The 16,900-nt window shown below is 42.5% G+C and overlaps 1 protein-coding gene and 1 long non-coding RNA gene across 3 annotated transcripts in view; one reads left to right on the plus strand and one right to left on the minus strand.

Moving 5' to 3' along the window:
- Window positions 1-16,900, plus strand: part of CRIM1 (cysteine rich transmembrane BMP regulator 1) — a 982,593-nt gene that overhangs the window by 123,913 nt on the left and 841,780 nt on the right. Inside the window, exon 1 of one of the 2 annotated variants that reach the window (XM_068232130.1) lies at window positions 13,672-13,793. The exons of the other annotated variant lie outside the window; for it this stretch is intronic. Within the exon in view, the coding sequence (XP_068088231.1) occupies window positions 13,730-13,793 (64 nt within the window). The 5' untranslated portion in view covers window positions 13,672-13,729. Of the gene's footprint in view, window positions 1-13,671; window positions 13,794-16,900 lie in introns of those variants that run through there. 2 annotated transcript variants of the gene reach the window in all.
- The window catches only part of LOC137504120 (uncharacterized), a 77,161-nt gene that overhangs the window by 14,309 nt on the left and 45,952 nt on the right, over window positions 1-16,900 (minus strand). The gene's annotated exons all lie outside the window — the stretch shown is intronic.

A 16,900-nucleotide genomic window follows, 5' to 3' on the forward strand; every position in this document is an offset into this window, starting at 1 on the left:
ACAAAAACATTCTCAAGTGTGTCAGAAAAGCACAGGACTGGCATTTCATCATAAACAATGACAGCTAGAGGTAGAGAAGATGCAGACTTGGTGTGTGGCCTGTAGGCACTATATATTGGAAAAGTCATTTGTACTGACAAATATTGGCAGATATTTAGGGCAACCAGGCTGGAACTTTGAGAGTACGTCTTCTTGCCAGATCATACCCTCGAAATTGGATTGAATGATTGTTGCACTTTAATAACAGAACTAAAATAAAATGGGATACTGCAAACTAATTAAAAAGATAAAAAGTAGAGAGTTCCAAATCAAATGGGTAATCTGATAAGCACTACAATGGAAACAAAATATGTATATGCATAAAACAGTTGACAAAATCACCGGGTCAGACCGAAGATTAGTGTTGGTTCCTCAGGCATGTGTCTAAAGTTTGTCCTGAACAGGGCCTGGGCACCACCTACCATTGCATGATTTCATACTGAGGGATGTCTACAAAGGGCAGGAGTTTCTCTTAAAATCAGATTTGCAGCAAACTTTGTTTTTTAATTTTTGCCACTTTTGAGTAGTGTCCACACAGATTGGCTAAAGTTATGGTTTTACTGATATAATACTGGGTGACTAAGAAGATCTATGCTTCCTTGCAGCTCACTTTATCTTGTTCAGGTGCTTATTAAAGTGTTCATAAGGGGGGCAGTTAGATCCTCTATAAATGCATTGTTGTTAAACATTATTTAAAAAAAAAAAAGTGACAAAAAAGTTTTTGTTTTTCATTTAAAGTACCTGGACTCAAGCAAAAACATAGATTTCTTATTTCCAATAAGGGCTGTGTGCAATGCAAAAGAAACACGCAAAGGTCAATTTTTCACGTGTCAGGTCACCCTGCTGAATTTGGCACTTTTTGGCTTAACCCCCCCCATAATATCTCCAAGGTGTGTGTGTGTGTGTGTGTGTGTGTGTGTGTGTGTGTGTGTGTGTGTGTGTGTGTGTGTGTGTGTGTGGCCTAGTGCACACCAAACACCGCTAGCAGATCCGCAAAATGCTAGCAGATTTTGAAACGCTTTTTCTTATTTTTCTGCAGCGTTTCAGCTAGCGTTTTGCGGTTTTGGGTAGCGGTTTTGGTGTAGTAGATTTCATGTATTGTTACAGTAAAGCTGTTACTGAACAGCTACTGTAACAAAAACCGCCTGGCAAACCGCTCTGAAGTGCCGTTTTTCAGAGCGGTTTGCGTTTTTCCTATACTTAACATTGAGGCAGAAACGCCTCCGCAATCCAAAATCTGCAACAGCCCGGGAGTATGCGTTTCTGCAAAACGCCTCCCGCTCTGGTGTGCACCAGCCCATTGAAATACATTACCCTAGCGGATCCGCACCCGCAAGCAGATCGCAAACCGCAGCGGAAACGCTCCGGTGTGCACTAGGCCTGTGTGTGTTAAATACATTTTGTGCCACTTGTGCCAAGACAGAAGTCTGAGGGAAAGCCACTCGGTGGTGAAATGAAAAGGGCCAGGGTTACATTGGCAGTGGGCGGTCTGTGCATTTTAGTGGTAGGTCTAGGGCTACAGGAACGCTCATATTACTGTAGTCATAAAGTACCAGGGCTACAGGAAGTGGCATACTAGTCTGAGGACCAAGGTTACAGGAACTGGCATGTTAGTCTTAGAGGACCAGGTCTACAGAAACTGGCATACAAGTTATAGAGCACCTGAGATACAGGGACGGGCATATTGGTCATAGAGGACCAGAGCTAAAGGAACTTGCATATTAGTCCTAGAGGACCAGAGCTAAAGGAACTGGCATATTAGGGCCAGTGCACACAAAAAAGCGCTAGCAAAAGAGCAAACGCTGAGCGCTTTTTGAAGTGATTTTTTTTTTTAAGGCGATTCTAGGCATGTGCCTTTTCTAAGCATGCCTATCGATTTTTGGAGCGTTTTGGTGTAGCGTTTTTTTTTATTTTTTGTTACAATAGAGCTATAACTGAACAGCTTCTGTAACAAAAAACTCTTGGAAAATCGATCTGATCTAGCACTTTTCAGAGCGATTTTCCACTTAATTAAAATAGATGGATAATGTAATCTCTTACCCACCCCATTTTAAAAGAACAGGCAAAGGTTTGTGATTTTATGAGGGCAGCCATCTCTTTGGTTGAAAGGAGGTGACGGGGAGCATGAGACAGAGTTCCAATTGTCCTGTGTCCTGATCAGCCCTCCTAGTTGCTTAGCAAAAGAACAACAACATCAGAAGTTCCATTATGCTTTGCACACCATCAGGGGGAAAATGCCTGGTCAATTTTCTTTGATGAGGCGGACGTTAGCTTCTTTGCAGCTAAAAATGAGGCTATGGTAAGAAAAACAAAGTTCTGATGCTGTGAAACTCTTAAAGAAACACCAAGCCTTTTCAGTCCTGCTGAGTAGATTTTTAGTCTGGAGGTTCACTTTAACATTGAGGCTGAATCTCCTCAGAAATCAGCAAAAATGCTGCAGGACCCACATTTGCGTTTGGGGAAAAAGTACATCGCTCTGGTGTGCTCCATCCCATTCAAATACATTAGCCAAGTGCTTTTTGAAGCACAAACGTTTTAAAAAGGGCTTAGAAGCGCTCTTGATGTGCACCGACCCTCAGTCATACAAAGCAAGCGCTCACAAATATGGGCTGCAACTGAATGACTCATCACCTCATATGCACCGCTTAAATAGCTCAAATACACACTCAGCAATCAGACAGATGCAAAACATATGCAAAACTAAACTAACCATGCAAAACAAGATAGCACAATGGGTGCTGCTAGCCTGGTAGTTACAGAACTGTGGAAACAAAATATAGGTAGAAGGCTGCGCATCCCTGACCCAATACTGTACAATTGAATGGTTAATCGCTGTGGCGCACACCGCCCCCCCTGGACTAAAATGTACGCCCGCATCCAAACAATGCAATACTGGTCTATGGAGAAATTTTAGCTTCCATCATAGTTTTGCATGCAAAAATATAATATACTGGACATCTGCACCAACGTTGAGGTAAATCTCCAGAGCAGATGTCCTAACACTAAACTGACCTAAGTTAAAAGCAAATGTCTTTACCCTGGCAGCAGCTATGCTAAAATGTGTAACTTACATTCAATACAGACAGCAGCAAACAAAGCAAGCGCTCACCAATATGGGCTGCAACTGAATGACTCATCACCTCATATGCACCGCTTAAATAGCTCAAATACACACTCAGCAATCAGACAGATGCAAAACATATGCAAAACTAAACTAACCATGCAAAACAGGATAGCACAATGGGTGCTGCTAGCCTGGTAGTTACAGAACTGTGGAAACAAAATATAGGTAGAAGGCTGCGCATCCCTGACCCAATACTGTACAATTGAATGGTTAATCGCTGTGGCGCACACCGCCCCCCCTGGACTAAAATGTACGCCCATTTTGGTGAGCGCTTGCTTTGTTTGCTGCTGTCTGTATTGAATGTAAGTTACACATTTTAGCATAGCTGCTGCCAGGGTAAAGACATTTGCTTTTAACTTAGGTCAGTTTAGTGTTAGGACATCTGCTCTGGAGATTTACCTCAACGTTGGTGCAGATGTCCAGTATATTATATTTTTGCATGCAAAACTATGATGGAAGCTAAAATTTCTCCATAAACCAGTATTGCATTGTTTGGATGCGGGCGTACATTTTAGTCCAGGGGGGGCGGTGTGCGCCACAGCGATTAACCATTCAATTGTACAGTATTGGGTCAGGGATGCGCAGCCTTCTACCTATATTTTGTTTCCACAGTTCTGTAACTACCAGGCTAGCAGCACCCATTGTGCTATCCTGTTTTGCATGGTTAGTTTAGTTTTGCATATGTTTTGCATCTGTCTGATTGCTGAGTGTGTATTTGAGCTATTTAAGCGGTGCATATGAGGTGATGAGTCATTCAGTTGCAGCCCATTTTGGTGAGCGCTTAGGTCAGTTTAGTGTTAGGACATCTGCTCTGGAGATTTACCTCAACGTTGGTGCAGATGTCCAGTATATTATATTTTTGCATGCAAAACTATGATGGAAGCTAAAATTTCTCCATAGACCAGTATTGCATTGTTTGGATGCGGGCGTACATTTTAGTCCAGGGGGGGCGGTGTGCGCCACAGCGATTAACCATTCAATTGTACAGTATTGGGTCAGGGATGCGCAGCCTTCTACCTATATTTTGGACCCTCAGTCATAGAGGACTACGGTAGAACTACAGGAACTGACATATTAGTGATAAGGGAAGTAGGGCTACATGAACTGGGATTTTAAACAATGACGGACCAGAGCTACAGAAACTGGCAATGGGTGTGGCGGCTATTAGACTCTGCAGAGGACAGCCGCCTTGTCATCAGGGGACTACAGGTAGCAGCAGCATTGAACACTGAAAAAGGACATCTATAGTTTTAGTGAAGTGGAAGGGAGAGGGATCTATTCATTGAATTATCATATTGCTGGAGATTAGCTTTTATGGTTTGTCTTTACCCCCCTTACACTGTAATCCTGGTGATAATGATATTGAAACTGTACATCATAGAAAATTGTGTGCAAAATCATGATAGGTGATGGGTCTTTGGTACTTTATCTGCTGAATAATAATATCTTCAGCTGGGAAAAGGTTATTCACATTTTTTGCTAAGAAAATACACGTATTAGACGTTAATGCATAATGTATTATGCACATGCTGTTGCTTTATTAATCAACTTTGAAGCTCCCTAAAGAGTGAGAATCTAAGGTGAGATGTTCTTGTCTCCGTTGCTCACACTGTACTCTGAACAGTGGAAGATACGCAAGAGAGGAGGGAAGTCTGGAGATTGACGTTGGTTTGATGGAGGAAGCAGAAGCCTGCTGGGCCTCTTGTTCCTATTGCTTTGGGAAGAGAGCTTGGCCTGTTGCCAGTACTGGTTAGGTAGGATTTTTTTTTTTTTTTTTTATTTTATTTTTTTTGCATTCCAGTCATGTGGAAAGACAGGAATTTGACACGGAGATCTTGATTTGGAATGTGTGCTCTGGGTAATGGTGGTTATCAAGGTGCTAAGCATTTATACAAGCCTGTCACGCAACTGAACAGCAGCTGAAAAGGAGCTTTTAGAAGACTTCCTAATGAAAGATTAAGTGTTTTTTCTCCTTTCATTGCTAGATTCATAGAACGCGTTGTTCTGTGAGGTGAAATAAACATGGCTCTAGTGACGTAAAGCAAATAGTATCCCTGCAAGATATTACTGTCCATCTATTGAAGTGAACGTGTGCTTATCCAAACAATTCAATGAAGCCACTGTCGGTGGCTGCACAACCATACTAACCCAGTAAGCAGGTATGTCAGCTTTCAAGGCACATACCACTGTAATGTTAAAGTGGACCTGAACTCTTGCACAGGATAGAGGGAAAATATAGAGAACTCCACCCTGTATGTATTTAGAGAGTTTAGCTGGTCTAATTCCCCCTCATCTGTAACGAATCATAAGTGTAATTTGATCTCTCAGCTGGCTGCCTCAGCAGAGCAACTAATTTGTAAACACAGTAAGTTAACCCTATGTCTGCTTCCATGAAAGCAGGAAGTAAACACACTGCAGATTTATTGCCGGATATGTATCAGGTGTAACGAAGTAATGTTTTTCTTTAAAGGTTTATTGTGCTGTTGCTTATCTTTTAGAGCAGAAAGGAAGTTTGTAGTTCAGGTCCGCTTTAAGGGCTGATTCACACTAGAAGAGCTTTTTAAATGCTATAGATTTTAAAAGCTCTTGCTAATGCAAAGCTATGGGGGATTTTTACAAAATCACATTGCTCCAGTGTGAACACACACATAGAACATAGCAAGAGCTTTTAAAATCACAAAGCACGTAGAAAAGCTCTTGTAGGGTGAACCAGCCCTAAATGTGGTTACAGGTACCCTTTAAATTGCTACACACATTATTTCATATTTCAGTGTTGCTAAACATCACCTTTAAATTTTACACATAAGTATTTTACACAAATTTGAAATGCTGTAATCTGCCATTTAGTTGCCATTCCTGACCTAAGGAATGCTGTTTCAGTGATTGTGTATGCATCCTCTTCCTTATAACATCATTTTCACAAGAGGGAGGGGCTCAGTGCAGGGAGCAGCTAGTATTGCTGACTGACACTGAATCAATAAGGCTGGAATTGATCATAGCTCTGGACTGGAACATCACAGACTCAAATAAATGGTAGCTATATAATCATGGCTCATAGGAGAACATACAGATGTGATTTTAAAAAGGACATATAGAATTTAGGTTAACCTTTTTAGACAGCAATTTGTTTACTTTTATCTGTGCTCAGTGTCACTTTAGCAATTTAACATACAATGTACACATGACATACAAAGACCACATGCACTTCCTCAGATCAGTATTGGACAAGATTGTCATTACACCGAGTCATGTGATGTATGTCTGTTTCTTCCAGCAGCTCAAACAGTGGTGAGCCTGACCTTCTATATTTCCAGGATATTGTGCCTGTTCCCAAAGGAGCTTAAGCTGTAATGTCATACAATCACACACACACACACAGTCAGCTCGGTTACACATACAGTAAATCAACTAGCATGCATATTTTAGAAAGTGGAAGAGATTGAGGCAAACTTGAAAACTCCATGCTGTCTTTATGAAAGTGTCTAATAGATGCTTGTATATATTAATGGGAAGAAGGGGGAAGGGTGGTATAGGGAGCACTGAGGCTAGTTACAAAATTACAAAATTTATTGAATAAATAGAGAAAGCTGCAAACAACAAACTTCATTCACACATTCCCTCTTAAAAACAGATCCTGGCCATGGATCTAATGAGATAACCCGCAGTTCCACCAGGAGTGCACTCCTATCAAAAAAAGAGCAAAACTGACATGTCAAAATGGTAATTCTTCGGGCCCCAAAAGCAGCTGGCCAGGTAGATAGGCAAATCCCAGAAGCAGGCTGCAAGGAAACAGGTTCTTCTGCACCAGCCTCTTGTTAATGCTCAACCCGTGTGCTGTACGTTGAAAGCAGCACGCCTCTATGCAGTTAGCATGTACGCCCTCATTACAGACTCAATAATTGATGTCTAACCTCCACTCCACATATGTATAGGGCTTTTTGCTGAAGCCCCAAAGGAAAAACTCACGTGACCCAGGGTAGCTATATTGCGTGCATCTTTGGACCAGAGGAGCCAAGCCTCAATTGTACGATGTCTGAGGAAGTCACGGGATAGTGACGAAACGCGTCACGTGAGGAGGCGTAACCCGGAAGCCTCAGCGCATCAACGCCGCACCAGCGTTCCCCGTGCCTCCGCCACTCTTCCTCCTTTTCTGCCGTATGCACTCACACGGACTTGGCCGCGCCACAGGATCTAAGGGCCGGCTCCAGCAACAAAGTGACATTGTACAATTGAGGCTTGGCTCCTCTGGTCCAAAGATGCACGCAATATAGCTACCCTGGGTCACGTGTGTTTTTCCTTTGGGGCTTCAGCAAAAAGCCCTATACATATGTGGAGTGGAGGTTAGACATCAATTATTGAGTCTGTAATGAGGGCGTACATGCTAACTGCATAGAGGCGTGCTGCTTTCAACGTACAGCACACAGGTTGAGCATTAACAAGAGGCTGGTGCAGAAGAACCTGTTTCCTTGCTGCCTGCTTCTGGGATTTGCCTATCTACCTGGCCAGCTGCTTTTGGGGCCCGAAGAATTACCATTTTGACATGTCAGTTTTGCTCTTTTTTGATAGGAGTGCACTCCTGGTGGAACTGCGGGTTATCTCATTAGATCCATGGCCAGGATCTGTTTTTAAGAGGGAATGTGTGAATGAAGTTTGTTGTTTGCAGCTTTCTCTATTTATTCAATAAATTTTGTAATTTTGTAACTAGCCTCAGTGCTCCCTATACCTCCCTTCCCCCTTCTTTCCATTCATATTTTCTATAGGTGAGACAGGCTGTATATAAGGTTGATATCCCGTACCTTTTTTCTTTTACTGCAATATATTAATGGGAACCTGGTGCCCAAGCCATGAGTTGGGGGCACGATGCAGGTACACGATTGGCCAAAACTTGTTTAGACCCTGGGGTTACAAGGTTTGGCTTTGGCGGGAGTTAGTTAGGCATTAGATAGGGGGTTTAAAGGCATACTGTAGGGGGTCGGGGGAAAATGAGCTGAACTTACCCGGGGCTTCTAATGGTCCCCCGCAGACATCCTGTATTGCCGCAGCCACTCACCGATGCTCCGGCCCCGCCTCCAGTTCACTTCTGGAATTTCTGACTTTAAAGTCAGAAAACCACTGCGCCTGCACGCCCGTGTCCTCGCTCCCGCTGATGTCACCAGGAGTGTACTGCGCAGACACAGACCATACTGGGCCTGCGCTGTGCGCTCTTGATGACATCAGCGGGATCTAGGACACGGCAACGCGGGCACAGTGGTTTTCAGACTTTAAAGTCTGAAATTCCAGAAGTGAACCGGAGGCGGGGCCGGAGCATCGGTTGGCTGCGCCAACACAGGATGTCTGCGGGGGACCGTTAGAAGCCCCGGGTAAGTTCAACTCATTTTCCCCTGACCCCCCTACAGTATCCCTTTAAGGTAGGGCACTTAGAGGGTGGATCAGTGTTAGGCATTAGGTGTGTGTGGGGGGGGGGGGGGGGGGAAGGGGTTATTTCAGTTTAGGCACTTACAGTGTGTGTATGTGTGTGTAGGGAAATGTCTGTGTAACATACTCAGAAAATGTCTCCGCACTACACAAATATAGAACTAAAGTGAATGTATGCAGTATTTACCTTGTGCAGGGTGAAGGAAAGCAGATGTGCAAATAATTTTGGAAACTGTCCACGCACTTTAATGAGGGGAGATCAATAATGCAAATACATTACATTATTGATCAGGGGCCCATTATGGCAATTTATGGTAATGATTCAACGTAATTGCACTTTACGCATCCTACTGGTGATAAAAGTCCTAGTAAACTGGAGGAGCCATGTCAGCTATCTCGCGCTCTTTACAGCCTTCTGGGATAAACAGTGAGCCAATTACAGGAACATATGTTTGCAGAAGAAGAGAATGGGTTTATTTTAGAAGGATCAGAACAAAGGTCCAAAGCACAGTATTGGTTCACTACTTTATTATAGTATGTATTAACCCATGAAAAACCATGTTTTCCAACTCGCATCTTCGTGTGTGTGTGTGTGTGTGTGTGTGTGTGTGTGTGTGTGTGTGTGTGTGTGTGTGTGTGTAAATTGCAGATAAATGCGTTTCAGGCATTCATTTATACTTTAAATCCACTAAAAATACGTGTTCACGGTTGTTTATACAGTATATGATTTCGTAATTTTTTTTTCAATCTTTAAACTGTTGACTGAACATTCCTGGTATATAACCAGGACTCAACCATTCAGCAGTAATTGGGGGAGCTATGGGGGCATCCCTCTCTTATTATTGCAGTGCAGCATGCAGGGGAAACCACTTACCAGAGCTCCAGGTGTCCAACCTTTTCACTTCTCACAGCTGTCTATGCTCACCTGACCCGCATCAGGTCAAACACAGAATGAATGTAGCAAAGCTGCTGGCAGCTACGCAAGTATCCAAACAGCCACATTCTCTACATCTGCAGTGCATAGCTACATGATCCATGTCTACTGCACGGATTATGCAGCTATGCAAGTCAATGGGTGACGCGGTAAGTGTAAATGAGCGGAGTGCGCTGTGGCGTGCATGTGCGGACCAACAGGAAAACCAGCGACGTACTTCTTGCCCGGGGAAGAGGGGGTTGCAATGCTATGCATATGACCCTGTTGACGCACGGTGGTATATGAAGGCTGGTTTCACCGCATCACACTGCAAAACACAAGTGTAATACCGGCATACAAAATGGAAATTACACATATTCAGCATCAGGCAATCCCACCCTGTGCCAGATAACAGAGACCCCACTGTATCTTGCCTTTAGAGTACCACGCTTCATTGGAATCTCCACTGAGTACCACAATTTAGTGAATCTCTGTAGAGTACCAGATCTCATCTCTGTAGGGTACCAAACCTAAGTGAAATTCTGTACAGCAGAGATACTCAACACAGAATTTCATGTATTATTTTAGAGACAGCAGAAATAAAATTGTGGTTTTGTTTTAAGTCAGCTAACTAGCAAGACATTCTCAGACTTCTAGTTCTTCCATAGAGCGCTTTTGATGCAGCTGTTGGCTACAGGTGTTCAAACCTGCATGTAATCATACCGACTAGGCTGCTCGCTGTCATACGTTTGCTTTAAGTTCTGTTATTTTTCTTGTCTTCAGCTCCAAGTTCCTAGCATTGCTTTTACTGGTAAGAATTTGTAGCTTTAGGGAATAAAGAAGATATCAGCTAGAAACTTTTGTTTCTGCAGCCTCAGGTTTTTGCTTGTTGCATGTGGTGCAAATCTTCTAGTCTGACTAGCATGATTCTTCCTTAAGAGGGAATTTACAGCTGACAGAACTGCCTCTCTGCAGCAATGAGTTTGAGAAAAATGAGACATACTGTATAACAAGAGCAGACTTTGCAATTTTAGTAATTATTGTGCTCTAGTGTAGTGCTGACATTTTCCTCTGCAACTTACACTAAATAATTTGTGTCACTAAAGGTTGTACCCACTATGTGATTTCTGCGCTGATTTTTCCGACAACCAGCGATTTTTCTTTTTTTTTTTTTTGAGCGAAGAGGGATCCGTTCCGCAATCTTGCGAGGTGGGTACAGGTGCATGATTACACGAGTGTTGTTTGGCAACGTGCGTCAAAAACAACTTTCACTGTGGATGAATCTTTAAGATCGCTGACGACTCTGCACAAAGTACTGCGATGACGTTGGGTGTATCCGCTGGCAGGAGGATGTATCGGGGAATGCACGTTGTTGGTGGACGATGCTGAGATCCATCTTTCTGTGTCGTCAGGTGAGTATTCAGCTTATCTGTCCCTACCAAAGTTAGGGCCTGTTTCACATCGCACCAAAACTGAAGCCAATGCATGTCAATGAAGTAGTTTCCATTGCATGCAAATTTTCATATGCGTTGCGACCCGGGGAAATTATGGATGGCATGCTGCAGATTTTCACAGCATGCATCCGATTCCCATATGCAGTCACAGACAGCCGCATCTGGACTTCCAGAAGACACCCGCGGCTGGATATGATGCTATGCGATTGCATCCGGCTAGTGGAAACAGGCCCTATAGTCTGGGGATGGTTTGGGAAATAAGTCAGTTGAGCTGTGGCAGAAAACAATTAGTTCCAAACAAAACCCAAGAAAACACAGGGAGTAAAAAGAGCATACATACTCTAGGCAGATTGTATCTTTGCTGGAAATGGAACTTGGTATTATAGCACTGCAGTGCGATAACGCTAGTAGCTAGTAGCTTAGCCTCAGAGTTGCCGTAAAACCATATAGAAGTTGTAAGTTATTTATGTTTACACCAATAATGCTTCATACAGACTCACTTATAGTTATTTCCACGTTCCCAATAAGAACAACAATCTGTGTTGAGCTACACTTATACAGATATACCTGAATACTCTGGTGTTTTGGGTTTTTTTGTGTTTGCTAATCTTTGCATGGTCTCTGGCTAACAAGAGTGTAATGGATGTTTTGCATAAAAGACTGCAGTCAGAATACTGAGCAAGTGATTTAATAAAGGTGATGGGAAGACTAGGGAAATACTGTATTCCATTTAAACATCCAATTAAGTATGAGAATAAAGAAAAAAACATTCTACATGATTGGATGTATCAATTTGTCATGGCCACCGTTCATTATTCCCTCCATTAGGAAATCACCCCAGTCTATTGTATTATGTCAGATAGACTTTCTGTATCCCCATTGGGGGCCAAATTTGATGGCTTGGTGGGCTGGGTTTGGACCACAGACCAGAGTTTAAAAAGTACCGGTATGTTCTTTAAGGTGAAAACAGGCCAGTCGGGAAGAGGCCTTTCTTGCACTTCTCCACAGAACCAGCACTTTCCTGTGGAAGGATTTTAGCTGCTGGACATTTTTTAACACCGATTGGCTACATATGTTCAGGGGACATTATCCTTCAAATATTTGTTACCCCTAAAGACAAAATATTGTGTCAGACAGCTAGCGAGAAATATTACAGATGTAAGCAAGAATTTTTTTTTTTACAGGAACTAAATAGCACATCTGATACATCTGATACATCTGATACATTTAAATTATAGTCAGTGTGTGTGAGAAGTAACACAGCTGCAGGCATAACTGAAACTGCAATGTAATGACACTTTTATTATTGAAATGCTTTTGGTTGTATTTTTTTTTCTCGCCAGAGTGTATAGATGGCACCCATACCAGATGTCCCCTTATTACATTTAATGGACCATTAAACAAAAATTACAAGTTGTTTTATAGAGGAAAAATCCTATTTTTACATTTCTCAGCATTCTCAAACTGCAGATATTTTTTTCCTAGCTTGTCAAGTTTTGCTGATGTGTTTGTTGCATTTGATCACACTTGGAGACAGCAGGGAATCTGTGTTATCACTAATTAGCTAATAGCCTAGATTGTACTATGTGGCAGGCCACTTGAATGAATGGAGTGTGAAATGTCAACAGATGGACTGGCCAAATTTGGTCCACAGAGATTCTCATACCACTGAGGCCAATTACCAAGGTCAGAAGGTGGCAGCACAGTGGCTGATGTTTGTCATATTGTTATTGTGATATCTGATACTGTATATTATTGAAATTTGGGCCCACGGAGCAAGGAAAGTAACAGCCCATGTTATACAGTGTATAACATGGGACTGTCGCTTTCCTTGCTCCGTGGGCCCAAATTTCACGATATTTTAATTTTCCAATAACAATGGTAAAACTACAGCTTTGCCTTCTATAATGAGAAGGTAACTGCATGCTGTCCCTTCCATATGTGCGAGAAACCAGACCCATAATGCATCACTTCAGAACAGTGGGCCGAACCACCCTTGGCCTGTGTGAGGCAGGCATGCATTGGGAGCCACTGGTTTAAGCTGCCTTGACATTGATCTTTTTGAAGTCGGTAAACCATCTGTGACTTAGTGTCCTCAAAACTGTTGTCCTTGCAGCTAAGAGAGAACAGGCCTGCTTACCCACACATGCATGGATAGATGGGGGTGTTACAATTTTGGGAGGTTAGAAAACCATGATATGCCATGTCCAAGCACCAGTACCTGCCCTTAGCTACATTTGTATTTGTGTTGCTGGAAGTTTTCTCATTGTAGTGTGTGTGAAGTTAGTGGCACCTGGATAGGCTGCCTCTAACTACTGTTAGACTGACTCGCAAATGCCTGAAGTTTGTTGTTCCTAGATGTTTAAAATATCGCCTAGTGTTTACACACACACACACACACACACACACACACACACACACACACACACACACACACACACACACACACACACACACACACACACACACACACACACACACACACACACACACACACACACACACACACACACACACACACACACACACACACACACACGCTAGTTGATCCACCGTCAGCCCGTTTGTAATCATCTTTACTACTGGCAGACTTCAGAAAAAAACAGACACCACCAACTGCCAATATCTATAAATGCACCCACTAACAATCTGATATGCTCAAAGGATTTTTTAAAATACATATATGCACAGAAGGAGATACTGCTTGCTAGGCAGTTGGCAACAGCCTTTATTTTTCCACTATGCAATGAGGTTCACAAACAGGAGACTGTCATAAGCATAGCCATGACATCATACTGTGGGAATGGTTTCACCACAATATCGCCCACACCGGCCCATTTGAGAAAAGGTAAAGATTTTTCCTGGGAAAGGGGGTATCTGGTTCTGATTGGGATGAAGTTTAAAGGGAACCCGAGGTTAGAGATATATGGAGGCTGATATGTTTATTTCCTTTCAAATAATGCACATTACCTGGCTGTCCTGCTGATTCTCTGCATCTAATACTTTAAGACATAGACCCTGAACAAGTATGAAGATCAGATGTCTATGACAAATCTGACAAGATTAGCTGCATGCTTGTTTCAGGTATTTAGGCCCTACTGACCAGAGAGATCAGCAGGAGTCCCAGGCAACTGGTATTGTTTAAAAGGAAATAAATATGGCAGCCTCCATAGGTCTAACATCTCAGGTTCCTTTTAATCCTGGGTTACAGTTTCTCTTTAATAAAACAAGGAATCTGTTTGCTAAGGTAAGGTAAGTAGCCAGGATAATGAGTGTTTTCATTTTACATTTAGTCAATTTGTAACCGGATCCATGTATTCTTTTATTCAGTTTAATAATCATGTTGAATAGAAAATGGATGTGTGTGTTTTCTACATATGTGGCCACCTTATATAAGTTCTGGCTATGCCCGACCAAAGCAGGTGAGTGATGACAGCATGGGGCTCATGAACTGGGACATTCAGGTGTGCTCTTATAATATTCACCTATTTACTTCTGTATTTATACTTTTCCATCCCTAGACAAAAAATGTCCTTCTGTATCCTTGCCTTGTGCAGCAGCCCTCTTCCTGTTCCATGTGCAGCCCCTCGAGCATGTATAACATCCATGTACAGCAAGCCCTCTCCTTCATGCACTGTTTTTCTAGGCTGCATCTACCCTCTTCCATGTGTTGATCCCCATTTAGTGCCATATGCAGCAACAATCCTGCCTTCTCACCTCTTTAGTATCTACAGTTTATTAGCTCTTCTGCCTACCTTTTACAGAGGGACCAGCTCAAATGCAGGGAAGCCAGCCCTCTGAGAGGGAAGCACCATTTGCTATGGCAATTAGTTAGAGGATGCTATTTCTTGCCTCCATCTAGTGCCTCATTGGCTGAATTTTTCGTGACATTCAGGAGACTTGAGGTGCTTCACACTAAAAAACAGCCATTACACACAGCAATCAATCCACGCATAGTCCTTGTTTTTCTCATGCAAGTACTCGAAAAGCACTCATCTCTCCTTGATGTGAGTGCCATACGTCATAACTACCATCATAAAGAGCTTCTTTAACAGCAACTAACCATCTAAATCATATTTTGTAGAACTACAGCAACAAGCTGGTTAATGTACTGCACGTTAAAAATAGATTAAGCAATGTTTATTTTTGCTGGGGCCAGTAACTTTACTGTTCCTTTTTTATTGTAGTGCGACTATTTCATGTTTATATCTTCCACATAGTCATTACCTTTTTTTCTGCAGTTGCCAGTGGACAATAATCCTTTTTGTGGGTTGCCCAGCAATGCTTTCTCACTTAAAAAAATAATCTATACCTATTCTTTCTGGTCATAATTCCATCTAACTAAGCTGCATTTGCGTGTTCATAAAAAAAAAAAAAAAAAACAAGTTAAAATATCTGTACTCCTATTATCAGTGGAAAACGGTAAACCTTTAACCTGCATGCACTCATGCATACCTCAGAGAATTTGGTTGAAGCCTCAAATCCCTGAGATGTATATAGCTATTGGTCATTAGCTATTCCTCTTCCTGCTTTATGTGCCTCAAATTTGATTTGAAGACTGCCCATCGACATTATTGCCCAATAGCAAAGGCCAAAGGGTTAAGGTTTCAGTTTCAATTCTGTAACATGACTGGGACCGAAGGAGAGAGAGAGAGAGAGAGAGAGAGAAGTGTGTTCCTTTGTACCATTAACAAGTTTATAGATGGTCTGCTCTCCACAGTTGAGGACCTTGTGAAAACTAGCAGAAAACTTCCCTATTGACCACATTTGTTAGGCTGTTTTCCCCAGTGTTGGTAAAAACTGTGTGTTAGCCATCTACCCTGCAGTAAGGGAGTGGCCTTCTTTACATCAGACGCGATCGACCATCTCTGATCTGAGAAAGATCTGTTGCCTGTCCATACACCAGCACACTGGACTTGTGACGCCGCATCTGCCGTCTCCGTTGCTGCCCCCTAATGTTAATGTGCCTCCGCCCTTTGCATTTAATACTTTACCTGTCCACTGTCTCCCATTCATCTTCCACATTGCCGCTGGGCTTCCAACGTTAAGCACATGGTGCATGCGCCACATGCTTTATGAAGCCCAGTGGCAATGCGGAAGCTGAATGGGGACCATGGTGGGAGACAGCAGGCGGGTAAGTATTAAATGCTGGCACATTCACATTAGGGGAAAAGGCGATGGGGTTCTGTCGACCACGTCGGCTTAACCTTTTGCAGCATGTCCGATGTATGGGTACCTTCAGTGTCATTGGCAGGGTGAGAATCCTTGAGAAATCCAGTATTATCATTAATTGCTGTAGGTCTTGGGAGTTGCTGGTTAGTGTGCTGGTTAAGGGCACTGATCTAACATAGGAGACCAGGGTGCAAATCCTGGTTGGAGCCAGGTCCTATACAATCAGAATTCCTTGGGCAAGACTCCCTAACACTGCAGGGTGGTCTACTGACTGCACCTTTAATAGCTGCAGCTCTCAAGTGGCTTTGAGTCTGACGGGAGAAAAACGCTATACAAATGTTGGTATTATCATTATGTAATTGTGTCATGTTGTCAAATATTATATGAAAAGCAATATATATATATATATATATATTGCTTTTCATATAATATTTATATATTGAGATATATATTGAGATATATATATCTCAATCATTCCCACATGGATGCCCACATCTTGATTATAAAGTGGTTACAACCTCTATGAATTGTACATAGGCTTCTGTTTTTCTTTTATCAGACAGTTTATAGGACTTATAGGGCTTGATTCACTATGCGGTGCTAACCTACTTGGCACGTCTAAAGTCTTTAGGCGCGCTAACCAGGGTGCTAAGTAGGTTAGCACCGGTTTTCTCAATCAGATCATGCGCTAAGTCCTATGCGCACGCTAAGTCCCATAGGCTTTAATGGGCACTTCGCGCGGAGCGCCCTGCGCTCTGTGTAGTGCGCGCCTAAACGTTTACG

The sequence above is a fragment of the Hyperolius riggenbachi genome, chromosome 4 (genome assembly GCF_040937935.1).
Source record: "Hyperolius riggenbachi isolate aHypRig1 chromosome 4, aHypRig1.pri, whole genome shotgun sequence".
NCBI classification, from domain to species: Eukaryota; Metazoa; Chordata; class Amphibia; order Anura; family Hyperoliidae; genus Hyperolius; species Hyperolius riggenbachi.